The following is a 26,313-nucleotide window of genomic DNA, read 5'->3' on the forward strand; positions in this document are numbered from 1 at the left end:
AGCAACCTTCTTCCAGACCATGGTCTATCCACTAAACTTACTGAATATCACACACGGCACATGAAACAAAATATTATCTCAAATAAGTTAATAAAATATAATTCAAAGTGCATGTAGTGCGGTAAATAGTATGTTAAACTGTAAACAGCTTGTTGCCCTCGTGATGAGTCCTCGGCGGTGGCAGGGTATTCATTTGTTTCATAGTCTGAGGGTTGAAGCTGTTACCCAGCCTGCAGTGCTAGTCCTGATGCTCCTGTACATCCTCCCTGATGGTCGTGGTTCAAAGAGATTGGGGGATGGGCATGCTTAACAATGCTTTACTCCTTTGATATACAGTGCTTCCAGTAAATGCCACAAATGGGGGGGGGGGGGCGGGGAGATCCTGGTGATTTTCTCAGTGGTTTTTACTCTCCTCTGTAGGGCCCTGAGGTCTGATACCTTGCAGTTTCCGTACCACACAATGATGAAGCCAGGCAGGACGTTTACAATGGTGCTCCGGTAGGAAGTTGTCAGAATGGGGGCAGGAAGCCTTGCACACCTCAGTCTTCTCAGAAAGCGTAGATGTTGCTATGCCTTCTTGACTATTGAGAAGGTGTTGTGTAACCAGGTTAGATCATCTGAGGGACAGGAAGGAGTGGAGATGACATGATTAGTGCACCCATTTGAGCAGTAGGCAATCTGAAAAGGGTCCAAAGTAGCCTGGAAGGTGGGATTTTCTATGATCCATTACCAGCTATTCAATTCACTTCATGATCTTTGAGGTCAATGCCGCTGCTTGATAATCATTTAAGCCAGTTTCCTTTGCTCTCTTGGGCACCAGAATAATGATGGTTGCCTTGATGCCTGCAGGGACAGCTGACTATTGCAAAGAGTTATTAAAAATGTTTGTAAAGACCTCTTTTAGCTGGGCCACATGAACACTCAGCACCCGACCAGATACGCTATCAGGCCCACAGTTTTGTGTGGGTTTACCCTGGCTAGGATCCTCCCCACCCCAGTTCCCCAGGGGGTGGGGGGGCTTTTCTTGATGAAACACCATTCGTTGTGTCAAATCATGCATAGAAGGCATTCAGCCTAACACAAAGGGAGGCTTTGCTGTGGTTGATGTGCAGACTTGTAATCTGTTGTGGTGTGTATCTCGTGTGTCCCTGAGGTCACAAAGTTCCCTGTAAATTTTCTGTGAGTACTTTTGCTTTGCCTTCCTGGTGGCACGTGAGAGTGTGGCTCTTGCTGTCAAAGATTTGTCTGAAGGCAGTGTCCCAATCCCTAAGATGTGCATGGAGTTCTGAATTCATTGATTAGAAATGAGGGGAGATTGGAGAGAGGTATCCAAAATTATGAGGGGTTTAGATAGGGTAAATGCAAGTAGTCTTTTTCCATTAAGGTTGTGTGAGACTAGAACTAGAGGTCATGGGTGAAGGGTAAAAGGTGAAATGTTTAAGGGGAACATGAGAGAGAACTGCTTCACTTAGAAGGTGGTGAGAGTGTGGAATGAACTGCTAGCAGAAGTGGTAGATATGGTTCAATTTCAACATTTAAGAGAAATTTGGATAGAAACCATTGGGATGAGTGGTTTTGAGGTCACAGATGGTGCTTGCAGTGCTGCCCAGCACGAGCACAAAGGGGGATATAAGCAGTGACAATCACAATGGCAGCCAACTCACTCAGTAAGTAGAATGGCCTACACTTCACCATTAAAAACTCTGCTTTGAACTGTTACTGTTGAGGCATTCACACACCAGTTCTTACCAGACCTCCTCCACAGCTTTTAATGGAGATCGCAGCATTTCAGTCTGCCTGAAAGGAGATTAGTTTCATAACTTGCTCAATGATAACTTTGTATTATCAGGAAATTTGGCCACAATACACTCATTCTTTCAACCAAGATATTAATGTAGACTATAAATATTTGAATCGTCACCCGACCCCTGTGGCAGACTACTAATTACTGATGCCAATCAAAAAATGATCCATTTATTCTAGTTAGCCAACCCTTGTATCTATGCTAATATATTACCTTCATCATCTGTTGGGGTGTAGATTGACAGAAGTAGAAGATCCTCATTGATCTATTGTCCTCTTAAAAATGGAGCATAATCTAGAGTCTATAATTTTATAAAATTTTAGTTATTAAACTAATTGTATGGTTCTTAAATTAGGTTCATGCACTCAGTGGCTCCTGTAACCTATTAAAGTGGCCACTGAGTGTGTGTTGTGGTCTTCTACTTCAAGATTCGATGTGCTGTGCATTCAGAGATGCTGTTCTACACACCACTGTTATAATGCATGGTTATATAATTTGCTGTAGCCTTCCGGTCAGCTTGAACCAATCTGACCATTCTCGTCTGACCTCTCTCATTAACAAGATGTTTTTGCCCACAGAGCTGCTGCTCACTGGATGTAGTGTTTTTTTGTGTTTTTCGTGCCATTCTCTGTAAACTCTAGAGAATGTAGTGTATTAAAATCTCAGGAGATCAGCAGTTTCTGAGATACTGAAACCACCTCTATCAAACACGAACAATCATTCTGCAGTCAAAGTCACTTAAATCACATTTCTTCCCTATTTGGTCTGATCAACAACCGAACCTCTTGGCCATGTCCGCATGCTTTTAGGCATTGAGTTGTTGCCACATGATTGGCTGATTATATATTTGCCTTCAAGAGCAGGTGCACAGGTCTATTTAATGAAAGGTCTACTGTGTGTACCTGGCTACAAACAATACTGCAACAAATTTTTATTTATATGGAACTTCCAAAATGAGAAACCATCTATTTAAAACTGATTTATAGCTTATAAACTGAAATGTTAAAGTAGACATCCTAAGACAAGGTGGTGGATATTAAAGACCACCACAAATGGGGAGAGTTGGAGAGGTTTAGAGAGGGAATTTTGAAACTTTAGAGCTTAGGGTCATGTTACTGAAGAAATGATTGCTAGTGATAAAATAAAGAAACTTTGTCAGAACTGGGAATTGCAGAATTAGAGAGGGGTAAAGTGATGGAGGAATTCATAAAAAGGGTGAGGATTTTGAAATTGAACCAATATATATGTCATTGTTATTCACAGAGCCGTGTTACCTAGGAACGAATAAATGCCTCAGAGTGTTTTTACTTGCAAGTTGGTACAGAAGTTAAATGCACTGGAGGTCAGAAGCAATTAACTCCTGACCTCTTGCTCTGCCCTAGAAGTGCCAATGAAACCAAAAGTGTATTGTTAGTTGCCGAATCATACATTATCCCTGGCCTCAGGGTCTGTTCATTAAAAGGATAGACTTGGATATGTTTGTTTTCACACAATTTCACTTCATATTTCTGTTTTTAATGAGTGAGCTGTCAGAAGGCTATCTGTTCCAATTACAGTGGATTCCTGTTAATTGGGCCATTGGTTAATCAGGACAGCCACTTATTGGGACAACTCTCAAAGTACAAAAAGTCATTGAGAAAATAGCTGAGATTCCTTTCATTTATTTGGGACATTACGCCACTTAATTGGGACAGGAGACTATTGCCGAACAGTTTCTAACTAGCATCAGTTGCATGCACTTGTGTGGACTTTGGATACTACACAGTGCTTAGGTGGCAACAGTTGCATGTATATGTGGTGTTCATAAACCGGTGATTTCTGTCACTGATAGTTGGTGAGAAAAAGAGCAGTAAGACAATTCGGAACTGTTTTGCTCACTGCATTTTCAAGCATTGAGGTTTGAAGATGCCAGAAACAGACTGGAGTGATAATAAATTTATTTCACTACTTCAACAAGTTAGGAACTGTGAGGTTTGAAGGTATCGACAATCATCTTGAATGTTACAATGAAAATGAAAATTTGGAGGACGGAATTGCCAAAGTCGTTGTATGAAGGCAGTCCATTATAAACCGCTAGACAAAGGGGTAGATTTAGATCATTCAGCCCATCGAGTCAGCTCTATCATTTTATCATGGCTGATCCATTTCTGTCTCTACCTCATTCTCCTGCCTTCTTCTCCCTATCCCTTAACACCCTGACTGAACAAAAACCAATCAGACTCCACCTTAAATATACCCAATGACCTGGCCTCCACAGCTTCCTGTGGCAATAAATTCTAAACAAATTCCTCCTCATCTCTATTCTAATTTGATATTTCCCTGTTCTGAAGTGTGCCTTCTGGTCCTAGACTCCACCACCATAGGAAACATCCTCTCCACATCCACTTTATATAGGCCTTTCAACATTTGATAGGTTTAAATGAGATCCTCCCCCCCCCATTCATCCAAATTCCAGCAAATAAAGGCCCAGAGACATCAATAGTTCCTCATAAGATAATCCTTTCATTAGCAGAATTGTCCTCTGAACCCTCTCCAATTCCAGCACATCCTTTCTTAAATAAGGGGCCCAAAACTGTACTCCACGTGAGGCTTCACCAGTGCCTTACAAAGCCTCAGCATTACATTTTGTTGTTGTGTTCTAGTTCTCTCAAAATGCATCCTAACATTGCATTTGCCTTCCTCATTACCCACTCAACCTACAAATTAAACTTTAGGGAATCCTGCACAAAGACTCCCAAATCCCTTTGCATCTTGGATGTTTGAATGTCTTCCTGGCTTAGAAATAGGCTATGCTTTTATTTCTTCTACCAAAGTTCATGACCATACACTTCCAGATGCTACATTCAATTCATCACTTCTTTATCACGTTCTCTGTCTACGTCCCTCTGCACCTTTCCTACTTCCTCAACAAACATTACCTGCCTGCCTACCTGTATTTGGATCATCTGTAGACTTTGACACAAAGCCATCAATTTCATTACCTAAATCATTGATATACAAGATAAAAGGAAGTGGTCCTGCATTTGTCCCCAATAGCCAACCAAAAAAGGCCCCCTTTATTCCCACTCTTTCCTTCCTGACAGTCAGCCAATCTTCTGTCCATGCTGTTATTTTTCCTGTAATAGCAAGGGCTTTTATCTTGTTAAGTAGCCTTATGTGCAGCACCTTGTCAAAGGTCTTCTGAAAATCTAAGTAAACAACTGACTCTTCTTTGTTTATCCTGCCTGATATTTCCTCAAAGAATTCCAATGGATTTGGTCCGGCAAGATTTCCCCTTAAGGAAACCATGCTGACTTTGGCCTACTTTATAATGCATCTCCAAGTACCACAACATTTCATCCTTAATAATGGACTGCAACACTTTCCCAACCATCGAGGTCAGGTGAACTGGACTATAATTTCCTTACTTCTGCCTGCCTCCCTTTTTGAAGAGTGGGGTGACATTTTCAATTTTCAAGTCCTCCAGAACCATGCTAATATATATTCATTCTTGAAAGATCATTATAATGCTTCCACAATCTCTTCAACTATCTTTTTCAGAATTGTGGAGTGTAGGGTTTCTTTACCTTAAGATCTTTAATGAAATCCAGTTCATTAGACAATTCCCAATTCAGAATAACTGATCCGTTAGTGGTATAACCACAAGATGCTCTAAAAAAGCATTCTTGTAGACATTCTAAAAAAAATTTCTCTTTGGATCCAGCACCAACCTAATTTTGCCAATCTACCTGCATATTGAAATTTCCCATGAGTATCGTAACATTGCTCTGTTGACATGCCTTTTCTATCTCCTATTGTAATTTGTATCCCACATCCTGGCTATTGTTCAGAAGGCTGGATATATTCCCATCAGAGACTTTTTAACCTTGCAGATTCTTAACTCTACCCACAATGAGTCTACATTTCCAATCCTATGTCACCTCTAAAAAAGTATTGTCTGCCTTGGGTATATGCGCTGATTTTGTTCATTTACAGTCAAAGGAATATGGTAGCATAACATCGATAACTATTAGGAAATAAAACACAGTTTTATAGTACTGTACAGTAGCAGTTATTGTGGTCTAATATGTTTTGTATTTCATTTAAATTCATAACTTGTGACTCCATTAAATGGTAGTTTGTCTTTTTTTATATTTTCTTAACTATTGCCATGAAACTTCAGCTAATTGGAGTAACCACTTAACTGGGAAAATGTATACTGGTTCCAGTTAACTGCAGTGCATCACAGCCTGGTATGGAGGCTCCCATGCACACCATATGATCACAAGTGGTTACAGAGGGTTGTAGACTCAGCCAACTCGATCACAGACACAGCCCTCCTCGCCACTGAGGACATCTTCAAGATGCAGTACCATGCATCATGAAGAGCCCTCACCATCTAGGACATGCCTTCTTCTCAATACTACTCTCAGGGAGGAGGTAAAGAAGCCTAAAGACACACACTCTATGATTCAGGAATGGCTTCTTCCCTCCTCCATTCAGATTTCTAAATGGTTTACAAACTCACTGGTGTTCTAATTTTTGCACAATCCATTTATTTTGAAGTTTATAGTAATTTTATGTCTTACACTGTCCTGCTGATGCAAAGCAACAGATCTCAGGACACTGAGTCTGATTCTGAAGTGGGCAGCGGGCAGGGCCTTAATTCCTGTGAAATATGCATCAGTTTTGGTTGCTCTATTTTGTGCAAGGACTGCAATGATGTTGCCAGAATTGTAATGTAACCTGCTCGGCTGATGAGTTTAGTGTAGCCATCGGGTTAGCGTGCGCAGCGCTCACAAGGCATGGACAATAATTATTGCAATCCACCTCAGACATTTAAATGAGAAACTGATCACTAAAAAGACAAATACTGGGTGGTAAAATTTCTAAGTGCAGAGTACCATGCAGGAATTTACTTTTTAATAATTTTGAATAGGTATAGTGGAATTACAGCTTTAGTCATGATAAATATCATTACTACAACCAATTAACAACAATAAAATCACTTCGAGCCACTTACTGTAGTTCCGCTTATGAATCAAAATGACAGTTAATTACTTAAAAGAGGCTGAAACTGAGTCAGTCTCACATGCGTTCTGGTCTGATTAAGGTGAGCTATTCAGAGTCATATATTTACTCTACCAAAAGGACTTTACAGAGCATGAAGACTCTTGTTTACGATCTTCAGCACTAATCCCCTTGGCTTGCGTCCATTGGTCTTCGAACTCAAGAAGTGAATATAGAATAAACAATGATTGACACTTCTTTGCCAAAATATCTGTGTATAACTTTATTCTCTCACAGTGTTAAAAGGTTCACTGATTCTGTCTACATTTTGACAGGTGCATTTCTTCATTGATAAAGATGACCTATTGTGTGACCTTTAAGAGAAAATTTCTCATCATTTCCTTGCTTTGGCAGTGCAGAACAGCTCAGGTTTCTAAATATCCTTAGGCAAAATTGACACGCTTCAGGGGAGTAAGATTACACCATGTCACAAAATCATTCTTCATTCCAGAATTCATGTTGGATTAGTCTGTGCAGCCCCAAGTCTTGATAGAGACAAATGCTTGTCTGCCCTCAAATGCAATGCTACTAAATGAGAACTATAGACAGTGCAGTTGAACATCAGTCCTCAAAATGTGTGTCAAGAATGATTCGGCAGGTAGATCTACAGTAATTGGAACTCTGCATATTTTTTCATTGACCAAGTTAAACGCTATGATATGAATCAGAGAAACATAATTGTTATGGCACAAAATACAGCACTCCATCCCATTGAGACCATGGCAGCATAAGGAAGGCGGGCTCTGTCGTGGGCAAAGTACTGGAGAGTTTAACATCGGTAGCTGAGCGAAGGGCGCTGAGTAGGCTACGGTCAATTATGGAAAACCCTGAACATCCTCTACATAGCACCATCCAGAGACAGAGAAGTAGTTTCAGCGACAGGTTACTGTCGATGCAATGCTCCTCAGACAGGATGAAGAGGTCAATACTCCCCAATGCCATTAGGCTTTACAATTCAACTGCCAGGACTTAAGAACTTTTTTTAAAGCTATTATTAATGCTTTTTGAGTTAGTGATTTAGATGCATATCATATTATTACTGAGTTAAGTATTGTATGTAATGAGTTTTTGCTACAACAGGTGTATGGGACATTGGAAAAATGTTGAATTTCCCCATGGGGATGAATAAAGTATCTATCTATCTATCTATCTATCATGGAGCTATCCTGTCAGTATTAGTCTTATGTTCCTTCCCTTAGCCCTGCAAATTACTCTGCCTCATTCTAATAACCTTTTCAAAGCTGGGATTAATTATATTTTCAACAGTTCTGCAGTTCCAGATCATAAATGCCCTCAAGTCCCCAACTGACCACCTAATGCAACCAACTTCCCATTCTTACACCATAATCTCCCTCTTAATTAACCAAAACTCTTCCCTCTGCCTAAAGGAGCACAAGCTCACTGGTCACCTTACAATGAACTTGGCAACACCTCCATTATCTTCAGTACATCTTTGCTTCCACCCATCAGCCCCCAAATCTCCGCTTTCTGCATTCCCTCTGTGATTCCCTTCTCCGTTCATTCCTCCTCACTAACCTCCCTGCCTGGCACTTATCCCTGCAAGCAAAAGAAGTACTACACCTGATCATTCATCTCCTTCCTCTTCTTCATTCAGATAAGGCAACACTTCATCTGCAAATTTATCGGGGTCAGCAACTGTAGCTTGTGTTCCCAAAGTGTCCTCCTCTACATTGGTGAGTCTCAAGTGGATTGGGGGACTGCTTTGTTGAGCCCCTTTGCTCCATCTGCATAAAGCAGATTTCCCAATACCCAACGATTTAATTCCAATCCCCATTCTCATTATGACACATCGGTCCAAGGCCTCTTCTACAGCCATTATGAGGGGACTCTCAGGTTAGAGGAGAATCACCTCATATTCCATCTGCGTAGCCTCCAACCTGATGGCATGAACATTGATTTCTCCATCTTCCAGTAATCTTGCCCCTCTCCTCCTCTTCAGTTCTCTCCTCTGGTCCCCATCTTACGTCCTCTCACTTGCTTATCACCTCTCCCTGGACCCCCTCCTCCTTCCCTTTCTCCTGTGGTCCATTCTCTCCTAGCAGATTCCTTCTTCTCCAGTCCTTTGCTTTTTCCACCCATAACATCCCAGCTTCTTACTTCATATCCCCTTCCCCCATACACCTGGCCTTCACCTATCATCTTCTAGCTTGTACTCCTTCCTCCCTTCCCCCCGCCTTCTCATTCTGGCTCCCCCCCACTTCCTTTCCAGTCCTGATAAAGGGTCTCAGCCTGAAACATTGACTGTTTATTATTTTGTCTGTGTTCATCACCAAATTTGGCTATTTTCCATATCGTGATTTTGCATGACAAAAAAAAGAAAGAAAAGGAGATACTCATGGGACGTATTGATTCACATGAGTCCAAGAGCAGGGGTGAGATGTCACTGTCTACTATTAATATCAGCATGCACCCAATGAAAAGGGAGATCTCCCTCTCTTATTATAGCAGACAGGTGCTCAGCTGTAACGGGATGTAACCAAGCAGATTTGTGGATTCAGATCAGTGATGGTGACAGATGATGGAGAACTTGAAAAGGTATAAGGTTACAAAGTATGTCATGCCCTTTTGCCTGTTCGGGACTTCCTAGAGATGCTAGTGGCTATCTCAGATAACTCCGCGTTCCTGGCAGTGCTTATGATCCCAGTCTGAGGAGAAGTCCGAAGAGGCATATTGAAACTACCCTTTACATACTGGACTACACGTAGGATGGCAACTTAGTATGGCAAATATTCTGCTTGGCACCGCAGAGTTTCGGACAGAACTCAGCACATCATGGAAAGTAGCCTCCCTTCCATGGACTCTGCCTATACTTCTCAGTGCCTCAGTAAAGCAGCCAACAGAATAAAACACTCCACCCACCCTGGACATTATGTCTTTTCCCCCTTTCCAACAAGCAGAAGATTACTAAAGCACAAAACACCATGCTCAAGGACAGCTTCTACCCTGTTGTTATAAGATTATTGAATGGTCCACTCGTATGTTAAGATCTATGCTTGACCTCACAATCTACCTCATCATGGGTTTTTCACATTATAAACGTAGGAGCAGAATTAGGCCTTTAGGCCATCAAGTCTGCTCCGCCATTCCATGACGGCTGATTTATTATCCTTCTCAACCCCTTCTCCTACCTTCTCACCATAACTTTTGACACCCTGACAAATCAAGAAGCTATCAGCCTCCCCTTTAAATATGCCCAATGACTTGACCTCCACAGCTGTCTGTGGCAATGAATTCCACAGATTCACTACCCTCTAGCTAAAGAGATTCCTGCTCATCTGTGTTCTAAATGGATATCCCTATATTTTTCCCCTGTGGTCTCAGACTCCCCCACTATAGGAAACATCCTTTCCACATCCACTCTATCTAAGCCGTTTAATATTAGAGAAGTTATTCCACCCCCCCCCCCCCCCCAGCAGTATCCAAAAGGCTTTCCTTGTTGCTGAGGAGAATGGCCACAGGGGAGCCCTGTACTAACTGCTTACTCCTCTTACTTTGCCTGGTGATCACCCATTATCTGACTGCACTGCACTTTCTCTGTAACACTTCATTCTGCATTCTGTTATTATTTTCCCTTGTTCAACCTCAGTGAACTGATGGGATGAAATAATTTGGATGGATGGCATGAAAAGCAAACTTTTTTTTAACTGTAACTCAGTACATGTGCCAATAATAAGCAAAATTTTACCAATTTACTGATTACTCATGACAATTGCTTTTCAGCAAAAGATACATAGAGCTGTGTAAATTACTTTGATTGGGCCATTTTAACCCACCAGATATTATTATCTTTTTGACTTTAGGCCATTGCAACATTGCATTAAGAATATCTGCAGTGTCAATTGATTGACTTACTTCAGAAGTTGTAGAGCCTGGTGGGACACATTGTCCTTTCTGTTCACAGTCGTCTGAATCTATTATTTGGCTCAATTATAGAATCCAGTCTTACTACATTTAACTGAAGGAATCTTCTGGATGTATTGACAGCCAAGCTAGTTTTGATTCCTTAATTAACTTATTTTCATTTCATGTTTTTTAAATGTTTGCAAATATTTTCATAACTTTAGCTAATTTTACAAAAGTGCTTTTGAATGAAACATTATTCATGCCAATTATAATATTTTCTGAAAGTCAGAGACATTCAGAGTTTAATGAGTGTTAACAGCTGGCAAAGCAAACACACACCCAGCTTTGACAGCTATCCACAGGCGTGAGGAGTATTGGCGCAGAGCTTCTAGATGTGCCCAAAACACTGTTGTCCTGCTGACTCTCTACAATAATGTATGTTGTTACAATGTATATATGTAATATTTCAAACACAAAGTTCCTTCATCAGAATGTCTCAAACTTAAATTCCTAATACATATTTGTCAAATATTTTAAAAATGGTTGGCAGACAATAGATGTATTTAATAAATCCTGTGTGTGAGATTCAAAGTTATATTTGTAGTTGCTGTGGTACCATAATATACAATACTAATGCATCATTATTGGGGACTCTGGTTTACTTTGCATTCTTATAAAATAGTCGTCATGAGGGCTATTGGTTTAGAATGGCGGAATAACCCAAATTTAATTTTTTATTATCTGTGTGTTGCTCTTACTGCTTTTAGAAATGCATTCTACATTTTTGCTTGAAAATTCACTGACTATTTGACTTATTTGCTGTGCAATATGACCGAAGGATACTTGCACTGAAATCGGTCCTGGATTTGGGTAAGGGCTACTCAATCTTACTTAAGTAAATCAGTAAAACAATTCTCATTTTGCAAAAAGCTGCACATTATGTTTATGTCAGTCCCTTAAAAGGAGTCCTCCTTTGCCCTCAATTAAAGTATAATTGAGGAATAAAGGTTACATTAACTTTCCAATCACTACCTGAAATTTCAATTATAAAAAAAACACATTTTTGTTCATTAATGTTTCAGTTAATCAGAAACATGACTTTTGATCATAACCTATTATTTTTATCTAAGTGAACATGTTAAACAGTGTATGGTGGGATATTTCAGAGGTTCAAGATTATGATAGTGCTTTGATGATTTATTGTTTGGTTTATTGATAGTCAGAGTGTGTTACAATTATTGAATATACAGTTCTAAGTGGAAATCAGAAGTGCTGGAAATCTAAAATGAAATAAAAAATTCTGGAAACACTCATCGTCTGTGGAAAAAGAAATAGTATTTCTTTTCAGATCAAAAATAGTCTGTCAGACTGATAAGTCTGTAAGTATCTTTCTCTTTCCACAGATGCAGCCTGACATACTGAGTATTTTCCTGCATCCCCTTTCTGTTGGCCAAAGGGTAACCTGACAGATTCTAATTTGTTTTGTGTTGCTTTGCTTCATATATGAACTTGAGCCATTGCACCTTGCAAGGAAATGTGAATGAGTGGCATAAGTAACTTAGATGGTATATGACATTGTGGCCTCTGAAACAGCTCAATGCTGGAAATGAAACAGGTATTAAAAAAAAAACAAGGGAAACCTTACAGTTGCTGGGAATCCAAGCAACATACACAAAATGCTGGATGAACTCAGGAGGCCAAACACCATCTATGGAAAAGAGTAAACCACTGACATTTCGGGCCAAGACCCTTCATCTATCAGGGACACATGGGTTAGTGATACTTGAAGTCCGTGTGTCCCTGGAGAAGGAACACCAAGTATCCATAGGTACATTGGGAAATTTCCTGTGAGTTACAGGTGTTTAGTGTGTTTGAGATAGAGATGACTGAATAATTCAAAACTTATTTATTTTAAATAGTGTGAATCGTGCAATATTGCAGAATTGCAGTAACATGATGCTGTAATTAGTAAATAAACCTCCCTTGGAAAAGGAAAAAAATAATTGACCTCTTGAACTGACAACAAAATTTTGTTAAAAGTTCCGAAGTCAAGTTTGTCTAGTCCATTTCATTTACTATTAATAACCTTCTTTCAATCTTCCCCTGCAGAATCTCAAAAACAAATAACTACATGCTTCTTTGTACTTAACATTACTTACTAAATCTAATTCAATTAAGTGTTAGGAATAAAATACTTGCCTTTTCTTGCAGTTTTTCATCAGGTCCAAAAGGGCAATATTGCTGTTGGAGTAATTAGGTAATTAAGATGTTATAGTGAGGTTGTAAAATGCTTCTGCTAGCCCTGAATATCTAATGGAGATACAATTAATCATGCACAATCTTACCTGAAAAAGAATTAGAATCAAATCTGATTTATTATCACAAAGTACCATGATTTGAAACATGTTATTTTGTGGCAGCAGTACAGCGCAAAGGTATAAAATTACTATAAATTACATTAATAAATAAATAAACTGTGCTAAAATAATGTCTGAATGAATTTAAGACACTGATAATTTCATGTGATTGGTTCGGAGCAGTACATATAATTCGAATTCAAGATTGGTTGACCAATCCCTTGAGGAGAGCAAGTTGGTTTCTATAATGATAGCATCAACTTTGTGCAGAGAGACAGAGTGTAGTTATGTGCTGTTTGGTTTGATCAGAGTTCCCATAATCAAACTGCTTATACAGTACATCAGATGCTTTTGTGCATCAAATGCCATGTTAGCTGAGTCCCATTCAATTAGGTTTATCAAATTATGGGAGAAGATTAAGTGAAGTGGACTGATGAGGCCCTTGGCTTTTCACCTTGAATTTCCACCTGCAACTTCAAACAGGTAGAAGTGGGAGAGGAAAAAAAGAAGACTCCCTTTCCAATATCCTACCATAAATAATTCAGCAAGCAAAGACTTTGGAAACCAATTAAATATAATGGAAAATTTCCTGCACACTTTGTAAGAATGGTTCCCTGAAGGCAAACACCGTAATTACAGGGAAAGGCAGGCTGACCTGAGATGGGACAAGCTTTCCTTGTAGCACTTTGTTTTTGGAAATAACATCATTTATCATTGTCGTAATAGCTTGATTGAAGCCCACATCGAGGGCATTCATTTTGACATTTTCTTATTAAATTTAGAACACATTGTCACTGATAGAGCAGAGACAACCAGATTTCATTCTCCCTTTATATTCCACTGCTTTGTAACTAATACTCCACTTTCAAAGCTAACTACCAATCTTGTACTTAATATACTCTATCGCTGAAGCAATAAAATTTGCGACTTCATAGGACAGAGTTATAAGACTGGATTATTGTATAAGAACTTGACCTTATTAATAAATAAAACAAGTTACCTATGGAAGAATATTTCACTGTGACACTACAGTAATGAACTTCCTGCATAGGTATTTGGCTGGGACTTGTGTTGCAGTATTGTAGTAGTTTATTGAGTTATGATGGGCTGGATTGTCCTGGATGACTGCCCAAGCCCACCCTCTCACAATAACCTAATCTGGATGAGGAAGGCTGGTTGAACTAACCTTTTGTAACTGGGAATCCACCTGCGAGAAGGAGCAGGCATAAGTGACAACTAGGTCTTAGCTGTGAGATCATGTCCGTCTCTTTCTGAATAGCCTGCAGAGCCTTTGCAGCAACAAACGAGGTGCTAGAGCAACCCAAGCACTTGTGTGAGGAGAGGAATTGTCACCCACTCTCGCATTCTGCACTGGTCACTTTTCATCTTTTATTGCTGTTCTTTCACATATTTCTACCACTGCTTGTTTCATTTTAATATTACCCGTAACATTATACTGTCACACATAAACATGCACCTCACACTTTACGTCAACCTGCAAGTCTTCAGGCCATGCCACTCAGGAACTTGTGCTAATATTATGTTGTGACTGTAGGTGGTGGATTGTAACTATATGCGGTATGTGTCACTATATGTGCTGTGTTTTGCAACTTGGCCCCAGAGGAATGATGTTTTGTTTAGCTGTGTACATGCGTATGGTTGAATAACAATAAACTTGACCTTGAACTTGAGATGGAACCCGACCAGCTGAGTTTCCCCCAGGGCGCTGTCTGTTGCTCCAGATTTCAGGATCAGCAGTCTCTTGTGTCCCCACAGACTTTCTGACAGCTTGTCACTGTTAAGCCTTTGAACAATTTTGAAATGTATAAATAATTTAAATGGACTTAAATAATTTGAAAACTAAAGATTGTTTATAAAACTTGACAAAGTCTAAAGGCATTTTTAAAAAGAAAATAGGATAAAGTGAAATGAAAGAAATAAACATTAGCACAATTACCAGTACTTGGATTTTTGCAGGGAACTGTGCCTAATTCCAGCTCTCCTTAGCTGGAAAGTATGTGTCCAGATGTAAGATTTATTTAGCCCTTTAGCTTAGCATAATTGAGCTAGTTTCCATGGCAAGTGGGATATCCAACGTATGAGAACCCAGCTCCAGCTCACTGCTGACCACTGTGATTTAAAGCATGACCATGTGAATCAGAGGCACACTGAGCAGAGAGAAGAAAGCTGGCAGTTCTCAGGGAATATTTAGAAGGGGCAAACACAATCTGACCCAGTATTTTGGATGTAGTCACTCAGGGCTGACAGAACTATTTTGACCAAGCTTTCAAATTGTCCCTATGTTGTCTTGTCACCATTTAATTGCAAGAGCCTTTAAGGCAAAAATCAAGGTATATATGCAGCTGTTCATCATTTTCTTGCTTCTAAGTTTATGTTGGATCTCAGCAACGTTTGATTACCGCTCTTTGTAATGCTATTGTTGCTAGACAAACAGATCACATTAATTTGGATTAACTTTTTACAAATGAACAACATCATCATATTTTGTTCTGTGTAGTCATGATATACGCTCTCAATGTTCTTTCATTCTCATAATTATCTCACTCACAAGTTGTGTCTCAATGATAATAATAACTGTGTCTGGATTAACCCAAGTTGTTTGGTAATCTCAGCCACAGTTGTGATAAACAAGTCTTTGCGACCCCCCCCCCCCCCCCCATTACAAATCCAGCCTAGACCTGTGCAGTTTAAAGACCAAGCACAAACTGAGTAATATGCTAAAGGTCATAAACTGTGCTGTAATGGAGCTGCAGAGATTCAGGAGAGAGAAGTGATGAAAATTCAGTCAGCAGTTACAGAAACTCAGTGGGGAAATCTGTGAAGAGATGAGATATTGCTGGAAGAAGAAAAGATGAATATTTTCCATACATAAAAAAAGTGGCGGAGAACAGAGAAACTTGCTCAGAGTCAAATCAAAATTAAATTACAGTGAGATTGAATTTCAGACATGTTCTGATCAATGGTCATATCCTGAAATCACTTGTACGGGTACATGGATTGGAAAGATTTAAAGGTGCATGGGAAGATTTATTCCTGTGCAATAACTGTTGTGTTGTTATTTTCCTGCTACATGTCAAGCAATGGTTTACTCTTTAACTTTCTGCTGGTCCTTCCTGCCACAAAATGGAAGTTCACTACATGGCTTTTGGCCCGCTGGCAGGCCATGGGTATGCAAAAGTTGGGATGTGATGTTGTACACAATGTTGAACTTTTGGAATATTTTGTTCAGTTCACGTTGCTATAGGAAAGATGCAATTAAGCTGGAAAAAGGTACAAAGGAGAATTATGAGGATGTTGCTGGACTCGAGGGACTGAGTTATGGAGAGAGGTTGGGCAGGCTGGGAACTTTTCCTTGGAATGTAGGAGACTGAGGGGTGAATTTATAGAAGTGTGTGAAAGCACAAGGACTATAGATAAGGTGAAAGCATCTTTTTTGCAGAGATGGGGAAATCAAGACCTAGAGAGCATAAGTTGCTGGGACTCAATAAACTGAGAGAGGTATATTATTAGCATTTGTAAGGGCACATTGATTGGAAAGATTTAGAGGTACATGAGCTAAATGTGAGCAAATGGGAGTAATTTAGATTGGAATTTTGGTTGGACTGTATGACTCCATGACTCTGTAGCAGGTGGTATTGGCATAACACTAAGTTGAATAGAGTCATAGAGAAGTAGAGCACAGAAACAGACCCTTCAGCCTATCTAGTCCATACTGAAACCATTTAAACTGCCTTATCCCATTGACCTGCACGGGACCATAGCCTTCCATGCCTTTACCATCCATCTATCTCTTAAACATTGAAATTCAGCTCACTGGCAGCTCATTACACAGTCCGACAACCTTCTGAGAAAAGAACTTACCCCTCATGTTTCCCTTAAACTTCTCACCTTTCACCCTTAAGCCATGACCTCTGGTTGTAGTTCCACCTAACCTCAGAGAAAAAAGCCTCCTTATATTTACCCTCATTAATTTTTTACATATCTATCTAATCTCCTCTCAGGTTCTCCAGACCCGGTGAGATCCTTGTAAAATTTCTTCTTACTCTTTCAACCTTGTTTACATTTTTTCTGTAGGTAGTTGACCAAAACTGCAAACAGACTCCAAATTAGGACTCACCAACGTCTTATACAACTTCAACATAACATCCCATCTCCTGTACTCAATATGTTGATTTATGAAGGCCAATGTGCCAAAAGATTGGATCACAGTTATTAAGAAAAATAGCCATCAAAAGTAATAAAGTCTAGATTAGAGGTAAATAAAATTACAAGGCTGCCCTATATAACAAAAAAAGGTTCAATTTTCACAGACGTCCTTTTTGTCCATAAACCGGAAAAAGGTAATAAAATCCCTCAATGCAGCAGCTGTAGCTCTTCGTTATTGTAACAAGTAGCATTGAGAGCCCATCAGAATGATAAGGAAGAGGAATTACTAAAAGTGGGGAGAGAGAGAAAAAAAGTTCTGGCATTTGCAGAAGTGAATGCTTGTATGTATACCGTACTTTTAAATTTGATATTATTTAAATGAGTCCATCATTCAGGCACTCGTAATCTGAAGATGGTCCATAAAACCAGGATATGCTTAATCTAAATCTGACCCATATCAGACTAGTTTTATTTTTTTTCCCCTCACTCTGACCATCACTGGAATTATAACAACCTTAAACACACTGCCTACCTGAGGTAATGCCAAGTTTCCTGTCCTGAGCTGTACTGTAGCAAAGAATACTGCACATGACAAACTGAATCCAAGTGTTTAATTGGAATATACACTCTAACTGAACCTAGTGAGTATAGTTCTATCCCTCTGGACTTGGTTAGGATTATGGCGTGTACTGCACAGGCCAGAAAACTGAAATTAACATTAAATTTTGCTCAGACAATATCTGTAGAGAGGGATGCAAAAGTAGTGAATACCCTTACTCCAAATCCTTAATGATTTTTTTTTGTAAGGGTGATTGCATTTGGTTTTAATAGCGTTTGCTTTTCGTCTCCCTGAGGTCACCAGCCTGCAGCGTGAACTGTAGTTCTGTCTTCGTAGGTTTTGTCTTGCCTGTTGAGCATCTTCTGCATCTTGCTTTGCAACAAAATGGAACGGTGACTCAAGCTGGTAAATAAGCTCCAAGCAGCATTATATTCCAAAACCTGAACGCAGATGGACAGAGAACAATAGCCAACTACGTTTCACTATTGGCACAACCTGTGCCTCTTGATTCACTCTTGTCCACTCCATTGACATCTTTCCATCTATTTCAGGTGTTGCTGTGTTAGAAGGACCAATGTATGCAGTAGGGGGCCATGATGGCTGGAGTTACCTAAACACCGTGGAACGGTGGGATCCACAAGCCTGCCAGTGGACCTTTGTGGCCAGCATGTCTGTTGCTCGAAGCACAGTGGGAGTGGCAGCACTAAATGGCAAGTGAGTAGAAAATATGCCTTGAAGAGTGTGTTCCAGTTTGAACATGCCACTATTGTACAAGCTGACTGATAAATGTACCAAATCAATACCACCATTGTGAAATTGAAAGAAAGCAGAAATGTAATTAAATCCATGTTCCATTAGTACAAGACATTATGATGCAGTGTACAATATATTGGTGAAGCTGTACTTAGAGTATTGACTACAGTTCGGTTGCTCTACTATTGGAAAGATAGCATTAATCTAGAAAGAGTGAAAAGATGACATATGAGGATGTATAGGGAGAGGGTGGACAGGACAGGAATTTGATCCTTGGTGCCTATGAGATTGAGGAATGATCTTCTAGAGGTGTATAAGATCATGAGGGGCATAGATAGGGTGATTACACACAGTTTTTTTATTCTCAAGGGATGGAGACTGAAAACTCGAGGACAGGGGTTTATGTCAATGATTTGGACTATGGGATTAAAAAACACAAAATGCTGGCAGAGCTCAGCAGGCCAGACAGCATCTATGGGAGGAGGTAATAACGACGTTTTGGTCCAAAACCCTTCATCAGGAGTGAAGTAACATGGGATGGTCGAGGGGGGAATAAGAAGTGGGGGGGAGGGATAAAGTAGAGAGCTGGGAAGTGATAGGCTGGAGGGAAATGGGCTAGGGGGAAGGTGGAGAATTATGGGAAATAAAAGAGAAAGAAAGGTAGGGCTGGGGGAGAGATTATAGTGAGGGGGGAAGAAGAGAGAGAAAGAGAACCAGACTAAAATAATAGATAGGCATGGAGGTAAGGGTGGGGGGCAGGGGTATCAACGGAGGTCAGTGAGTTGGATGTTCATGCCGGCAGGAAGGAGGCTACCCAGGCGGGAGATAAGGTATTGCTCCATCGACCTGCGTGTGGCCTCATCTTGATGGTAGAGGAGGCCATGGACAGACCCTGTGACCACACACTTCAATTCCACAGACCACTCCCACTCTGACATGTCTGTCCATGGCCTCCTCTACTGTCAAGATGAAGCCACACACAGGTCGATGGAGCAATACCTTATCTCCTGCCTGGGTAGCCTCCTTCCTGCCGGCATGAACATCCAACTCACTGACCTCCGTTGATACCCCTGCCCCCCATTACCCCCATCCCTATCTATTATTTTAGTCTGGTTCTCCTTCTCTCTCTTTTCCCCCCTCACTATAATCTCTCCCCCAGCCCTACCTTTCTTTCTCTTTTATTTCCCATAATTCTCCACCTTCCCCCTAGCCCATTTCCCTCCAGCCTATCACTTCCCAGCTCTCTACTTTATCCCTCCCCCCCACTTCTTACACCCCTCGACCATCCCATGTTACTTCACTCCTGGTGAAGGGTTTCGGCCTGAAACGTCGTTATTACCTCCTCCCATAGATGCTGTCTGGCCTGCTGAGTTCTGCCAGCATTTTGTGTTTTTTATTTATTTCCAGCATCTGCAGATTCACTCGTGTGGACTATGGGATTAATGGATTTATGGCTAAGTTTGTCGATGATACAAAGATAGGTGGAGGAGTAGGTAGTGTTCAGGAAACAGAGAGCCTGCAGAGTGACTTAGATAGTTTAGGGGAATGGACAAAGAAGTGGCAAATGAAATATAATGTTGGAAAGTGTATGGTCGTGCACTTTATGGAAGAAATAAAGGGGCAGACTATAATTTAGATGGGGGGAGAATTCAAAATGCAGAGCTGCAAAGGGACTTGAGAGTCCTTGTGCTGGATACCCTAAAGGTTAACCTCCAGGTTGAGTTGCTGGTGAAGCAGGTGAATACAATTTTGGCATTCATTTCTAGAGGTATAGAATATAAAAGAAGGGATGTGATGTTGAGGCTCCTTAAGGCACTCGTGAGACCGCACTTGGAGTATTGTGTGCAGTTTTGGGCTCCTTATTTTACAAAGGATATACTGACATTGGAGAGGGTTCAGAGAAGATTCACGAGAATGATTCCAGGAGTGAAAGGGTTACCATATGAGGAATGTCTGGCAGCTCTTAGGCTGTATTCCCTGGAGTTCAGGAGAATGAGGGGGGGATCTCATAGAAACACTCCGAATGTTAAAAGGCCCGAACAGAATAGGCATGGCAAAGTTATTTCCCATTGTTGGGGAGTCTACGACAAGAGGGCACAACTTCAGGATTGAAGCATGTCCATTTAGAACAGAGATGTGAAGAAATTACTCTAGTCACAGGGTAGTAAATCTGTGGAATTTGTTGCCTCGAGCGGCCATGGAAGCCACGTCATTGGGTGCATTTAAGGCAGAGATATGTTTTGTTATGTTTGTACTGACCAAAATAAATTAATTTCATTAATTCATTTCATTTCAAAAAGACAGATAAGTTCTTGATTAGCCAGGATATCAAAGGGTATGGGGAGAAGGCAGAGGAGTGGGGATGACTGGAAGAATTGGACCAGCCCATGATTGAATGGTGAAACAGATTCGATGGGCTGAAAGGCCTACTTCTGCTCCTATATCTTATGGTCTTATCGTAGGGAAAGTTTTAAAAGGGATTTGTGAAGCAACTTCTTCATACAGAGGGTGGTCTAGATATGGAATAAGCTGCCCAAGAATGTGATTGAGGCAATAACAATAACAATGTTTACAAGGCATTTGGATAGGTACATGGTTAAAGGGATATAATTGTCAAGTGAAATGAAATAGGATGAGATTGGTGGGTGCTACGGATGGCGTGGATGAGGTTGGCCAGAGGGCCTGTTTTCATGTTGTATTACTCTTTTTGTACTCTGTTTTGAGTACATGCTTAACTTATTGTATCAGCAACTGAATTCCTGCACAATTAATCATTAAAATAATAAATCTGGAACATTAAATGAGAAGTGTAGTCGTAACAACAATCATTTTGTTGTTAAAAACCTATCTAGTTTACTCATGGAAGGACACCTGTAGTCCTGACCTAGTGTGGCCTTTATGTGACTCGCAGACCATCTGTCAGGTTAACTCTTAACTGCCTCTTCAGTTCCAAGATAATTAGGGATGGACAATAAACATGGGCAGACTCAATGACATCTGTAGCCTATGAAGAAATAAGAGTAAATGAAAGCTCACTGGATGGTGGCAATACGTATTGATCAAAGATCTCCAACACATCCTTCTTGTCATAATCCAATAAATATAGAGAAATAGACCAGATAGTAGCTCATGCAGTCACTGGTGCCTCCCAATCTAATAAGTCCATCCTCCAAGTAGGAATAGCACACCGTACAACACACAAAATGCTGGCGGATCACAGCATTGCCAGGCAGCATCTACAGGAAGAAGTAAAGTCAACGTTTCGGGAAAGAGTCTCAGCCCGAAAATTCGACAGTACCTCTTCATATAGATGCTGCCTGGCCTGCTGCGTGCCACCAGCATTTTGTGTGTGTTGTTTGAATTTCCAGCATCTGCAGATTTCCTCATGATAGCACACCATATGTGGGTTCATAGCCAAGTCACGCAACATCCCAACTTGGAAGTACAGTATATTATCCTCCCTACTTACTACCATGACTTAGTACCCACCAAGACTGAAACATCTTAAGAAGATAGTTCACCATCAGCAAGGGTAAGTAGGGATGGGCAATAAATGCTGGCATTTTCAATACTACTCACATCCCAAAAAATAATGGGTGAGAAATGAAAAAGAAACAGTTGGCATTCAATTATCCATGGTGTAGCATGGATAATAGCACGTACCCTGTGATAGGTTAAAGAACCAGCAGAAATAGAAAACACTTTGGAGTCCAGTATTGCTACTAAGGGTATTTATTAGTAACTACACAATACAGTAATATAAATTCAGATATATTAAACAGGTTAGCAATGATTTTATTTATATATATATATATATATATACACACATATATGGAACTATATGAAAACCAAGCTTCTTCAAGCCCAGGGGTGAATAGATACAGTCTTATGGTGATGAGTAAAGTTCAGTTCAGTTCGTGGTATGGAATTGAGTAGTGATGGAGAGAGAGAGAGATGTTTAGTTCTTCAAGTGAGCTGATGCCGTCGATCTTCCTGTTGTCCCCTGAAATCCTTTAGAAGTCACCAACTGTGACCACAACAAAGGGGACCGTTCTTCCCTGGTGGAATTATCAACTCAGACGAGGGTTGGACACATGAGTAACTCCCCACCGGTCACACCCTTTCACACTGTAAGAGGCACTGATCAATCCGCCTGATCGATCCTCCAAAACCCACCTTTTCTGTGGGCACAGCAAAGCTCATTCAGTGTCCAAAACCATGTGTCTGTAGGTCTATCCGCTGACCTTCTATTTATGTCTCTGTGCAGAACACCAGCTGTCCATCAAGCAGCTCCTCCCTTTTCTCTCTGTATGAGAATACAGAAGCTGACAGTGCCCTTGCAAAAGTGTAAACTTGCTTGCAGGGAAACCATAACACCATCTCCGAGCTGTCTTAGCCTCTCTCTCTTAATAACAAGGTGTCTGGTGTTGGACAACAACTCCCTCTTTCTTTTCAAAAACACTGTTCATAGGGGTAATTCAGGACCCCATCACAATGGCCAAAGAGTAATAGAGAAATACAGCATAGAAACAGACTCTTTGGCTCACTGAGTTCATGTTGTCTATCAACCACTCCATCACTCTCATCAAACACTAATTCCATTTTTGGTTGTATTTTCCCCATGTTGTTGTGAACTCTACCTAGATTCTACCACTCCTCTATTCACTAGAGACAGTTTACAGAGGTCAAGTAGTTTACTAACCTACACATCTTTGGTATGTGGGAGGGAAGTGGAACACCCAGAGGACACATATAACAAGAAGAAGTTGCAAACTCCACATAGACAGCACTTGAGGTCAGCATTGAACCCAGGTCTTTCAGGCAGCGGCTCCTACTATATGAGCTGTGCCACCAAAGTAGTGCAGGGAAACTACATCCTTGACTCAAAGCAACCCGTGGTAGATATCCTGTCATATTAGACAAACAGGGTCGCTGGATTAAATCCATGCATAGAGAGACAATGAAGAATGTAACAGAATGGAGAAGCTGTTCAGGGTTTCTTTACTCTTGAAAAGCTAAGGCAGGAGGGAAGACCTAATGGAGATTATCAAAATTGGAAGAGAACATAAAAATGGAAAGATGTGAGAAAGTGTTTAAATCCAAAACCAAAGACTATGAAAGTAAAACAATCCCCTCCAAACTCTATTATAAATTAATGGGGTTGGTGAAACGTGGAGCTGTCACTACAGGGAGCAGTTGTGGTGAATTGAGTGAGAAGATGTAAAGCTACCTTAAAATGAAAGATATGTCATAGATTTCGAGGTTTGTTTAATGTTTTCAATTAATGGAAAGTAATTTAGAAGTTTTAACTGAGTGGTTTATTTAAATTGTAAATTTTGAAATAAGTATTTCTGACTATAAAGAACATTTAGAAAAATTAAATATATTGACCAGTTAGCTAAACTGGTGTAGGCTGTCAATAGATTCCAGAGGGAGCTGGTGGTTGTGGTGTGTTCCAGCTCATTCCCCGTATGCCATTATATTGTCAAAAGCCCTATGAGTGCCTAGAGCCTCAGTGCTCAGTCCTGAGATGCTCTGAACAAGCGAGACTGATCTGCAATCAGGCATGGTAAGTTCAGGATGGTGAAGAAGGTAGAGGGCCATCCACTGTAAGTAAAATACAGGCCAATAATAAATATAAAAAACTTTCACAATCATCGTAGCTAGCAATTTTTAACAGTTCTGGGAAGCACTCAGATTCAGTGTTAAGGTGAATTTTTAGAGGTTGATTTTGGAATAAAATTTTATGTCTTTCATTAGCACTGCTTAGAATGTTAATGCATTCAGGAGATCAATAGATAATAATTGAGAATTTTCAAAAGGAAGAAATGAACCAAGTGATTAATTCAATAAATAACCCACAGTAGTTTGAAAAGGTCTTAATTACCTTCTCATTTTCAAATGAGAAGGCCATTTAATAAGGAGTTCAATGAGAGTAACATGTACTCAACTGTAAATGGCTTAGAAATACTGAGGACAAAGTTTATGACAATTCGAGTATTTTGAGTAGATTCTGAAATCCACTAGTATTAGATGTTAAACTGATTCCTGGGATTAAAAATATTGCCTTATGGTCATAGATTGAGTTAATTGGGCTGATAACCTCTGGATTTTGGGTGATCTTGGCAAAGCGTGAATCTGAAGGGGTTTGACTAAATGTATAGTGAGACAATGCAAACTCTGCTCGGAGAAATCCACAACTAGTAGGTCTAGTTTCATGAGAAAGGGACTCCCACTTCAGACAGAGATATGGAGGAACTATAGAGTTAATAGATTTAGAGTCAGGCTAATAGACTCGGGGTTAATGATTTTTGTATCAGCATTACCAATGCAATAATGTAGATTTACTGAGCATCTTTTACTTTGTCAACAGGTTGTATGCTGTAGGGGGTCGAGATGGAAGTGCTTGCCTCAAATCTATTGAGTGCTATGATCCACACACCAATAAATGGAGTATGTGTACACCCATGTCCAAGAGAAGAGGAGGTGTGGGTGTGGCAACATGCGATGGTTTTCTTTATGCAGTTGGAGGCCATGATGCTCCTGCTTCGAACCACTGCTCTCGGCTTTCGGACTGTGTAGAGAGGTGAAAGATTGAAATAAACTTGTGATATGTTATAGAACATAGAATAGTACAGCATTGTACTTTTGTCTACAATATTGTCCAGGCCTTTTAACCAAATCCATGATCAACCTAAGCCTTTCCTCCTGCATAGACTATAACCCTCCATTTTCCTTCATGCATGCGCCTATCTAAGAATCTCTTAAATGTCCCTAACATATCCGCCATTATCGTTATCCCTTGCTGTGCTGTCCAGGCACTTATCATTCTCTTTGTGAAAATACCCTCCTCTGATGTTCCCCTTTGCTCCAGCCACCTTAAAGGGGTGTCCTCCAATATCAGCCGTTGTCACCCTGAGAAAAAGGTGCTGCTTCTCCACTCTATCTTATACCTCTTATAATCTTATATGCCTCTACCATTTACTTCTCACCATCCTTCGCTCCAAAGAGAAAAGTGTTAGCTCGCTCAACTAAATGTTAAGAATATGGTAAAACAGATTTATGAATGAAATTCTCATTCCTGACTCCTGGTCGCAGGAGCCAGAGCCCTTTGAAGCATTACGGCAACATTCATCTTTATGCAGTAGATACGTCTTTGCTCTGCAGGGTGACCAGTCTCTTTCTTGTGTATGATCAATATGAACTTTTTTTTAAGTGGTCCTGTCCCTAGTTCAGTAATTAACTAACTGAGAGTGTAATCCAGGTATCAGAAAGTGAGCACTTCATTTAACACATTCTGAGGTAAAACATACATCAGCTCATCTTTCAGTAGGAGTAAACTTAACACTCTCCTGCAATATGACACAATTCATGGACTATTGACGGATTTTTTTTTTTTACAAAACACTGACTAATATCTGTGTTATACACTATGTGATACAATAAGAATACATATTAACCCTGTACCCTAATTCAAGATAGTTTAATGTCATTTCCAGTGCAGAAGTGTAGAGGAGAACAAAATGATTGTTTCTCCAGATCAGATGTAGCACAAAAAGAACACAATAAGATAAAGAAAATAATATAGCTTTTATGCAGTACATGGTTTGATTGTATGTCAATAAGATGACGCTAGGCACAGGAGTGTCCGTACATAAGGTGACTGACAGTAAATTATAAAGTAGTGATGGTGGGGGGTGCGGAGAGGCTTGTTAGTGGATGTGTTGATCAGCCTTTCTGCTTGGGGAAAGTAACTGTTT

At 40.2% G+C, this 26,313-nt stretch overlaps 1 protein-coding gene across 2 annotated transcripts in view; it reads left to right on the forward strand.

Annotated features, from left to right (window-relative positions):
• The window catches only part of LOC140715792 (kelch-like protein 1), a 401,409-nt gene that overhangs the window by 360,832 nt on the left and 14,264 nt on the right, over window positions 1-26,313 (forward strand). For both annotated transcript variants that reach the window (XM_073028187.1, XM_073028195.1), the window contains 2 exons: window positions 18,352-18,514; window positions 24,927-25,139. In XM_073028187.1, the coding sequence (XP_072884288.1) occupies window positions 18,352-18,514; window positions 24,927-25,139 (376 nt within the window). The remainder of the gene's footprint in view (window positions 1-18,351; window positions 18,515-24,926; window positions 25,140-26,313) is intronic.

This window comes from Hemitrygon akajei, chromosome 2 (genome assembly GCF_048418815.1).
Source record: "Hemitrygon akajei chromosome 2, sHemAka1.3, whole genome shotgun sequence".
Taxonomy (NCBI): Eukaryota; Metazoa; Chordata; class Chondrichthyes; order Myliobatiformes; family Dasyatidae; genus Hemitrygon; species Hemitrygon akajei.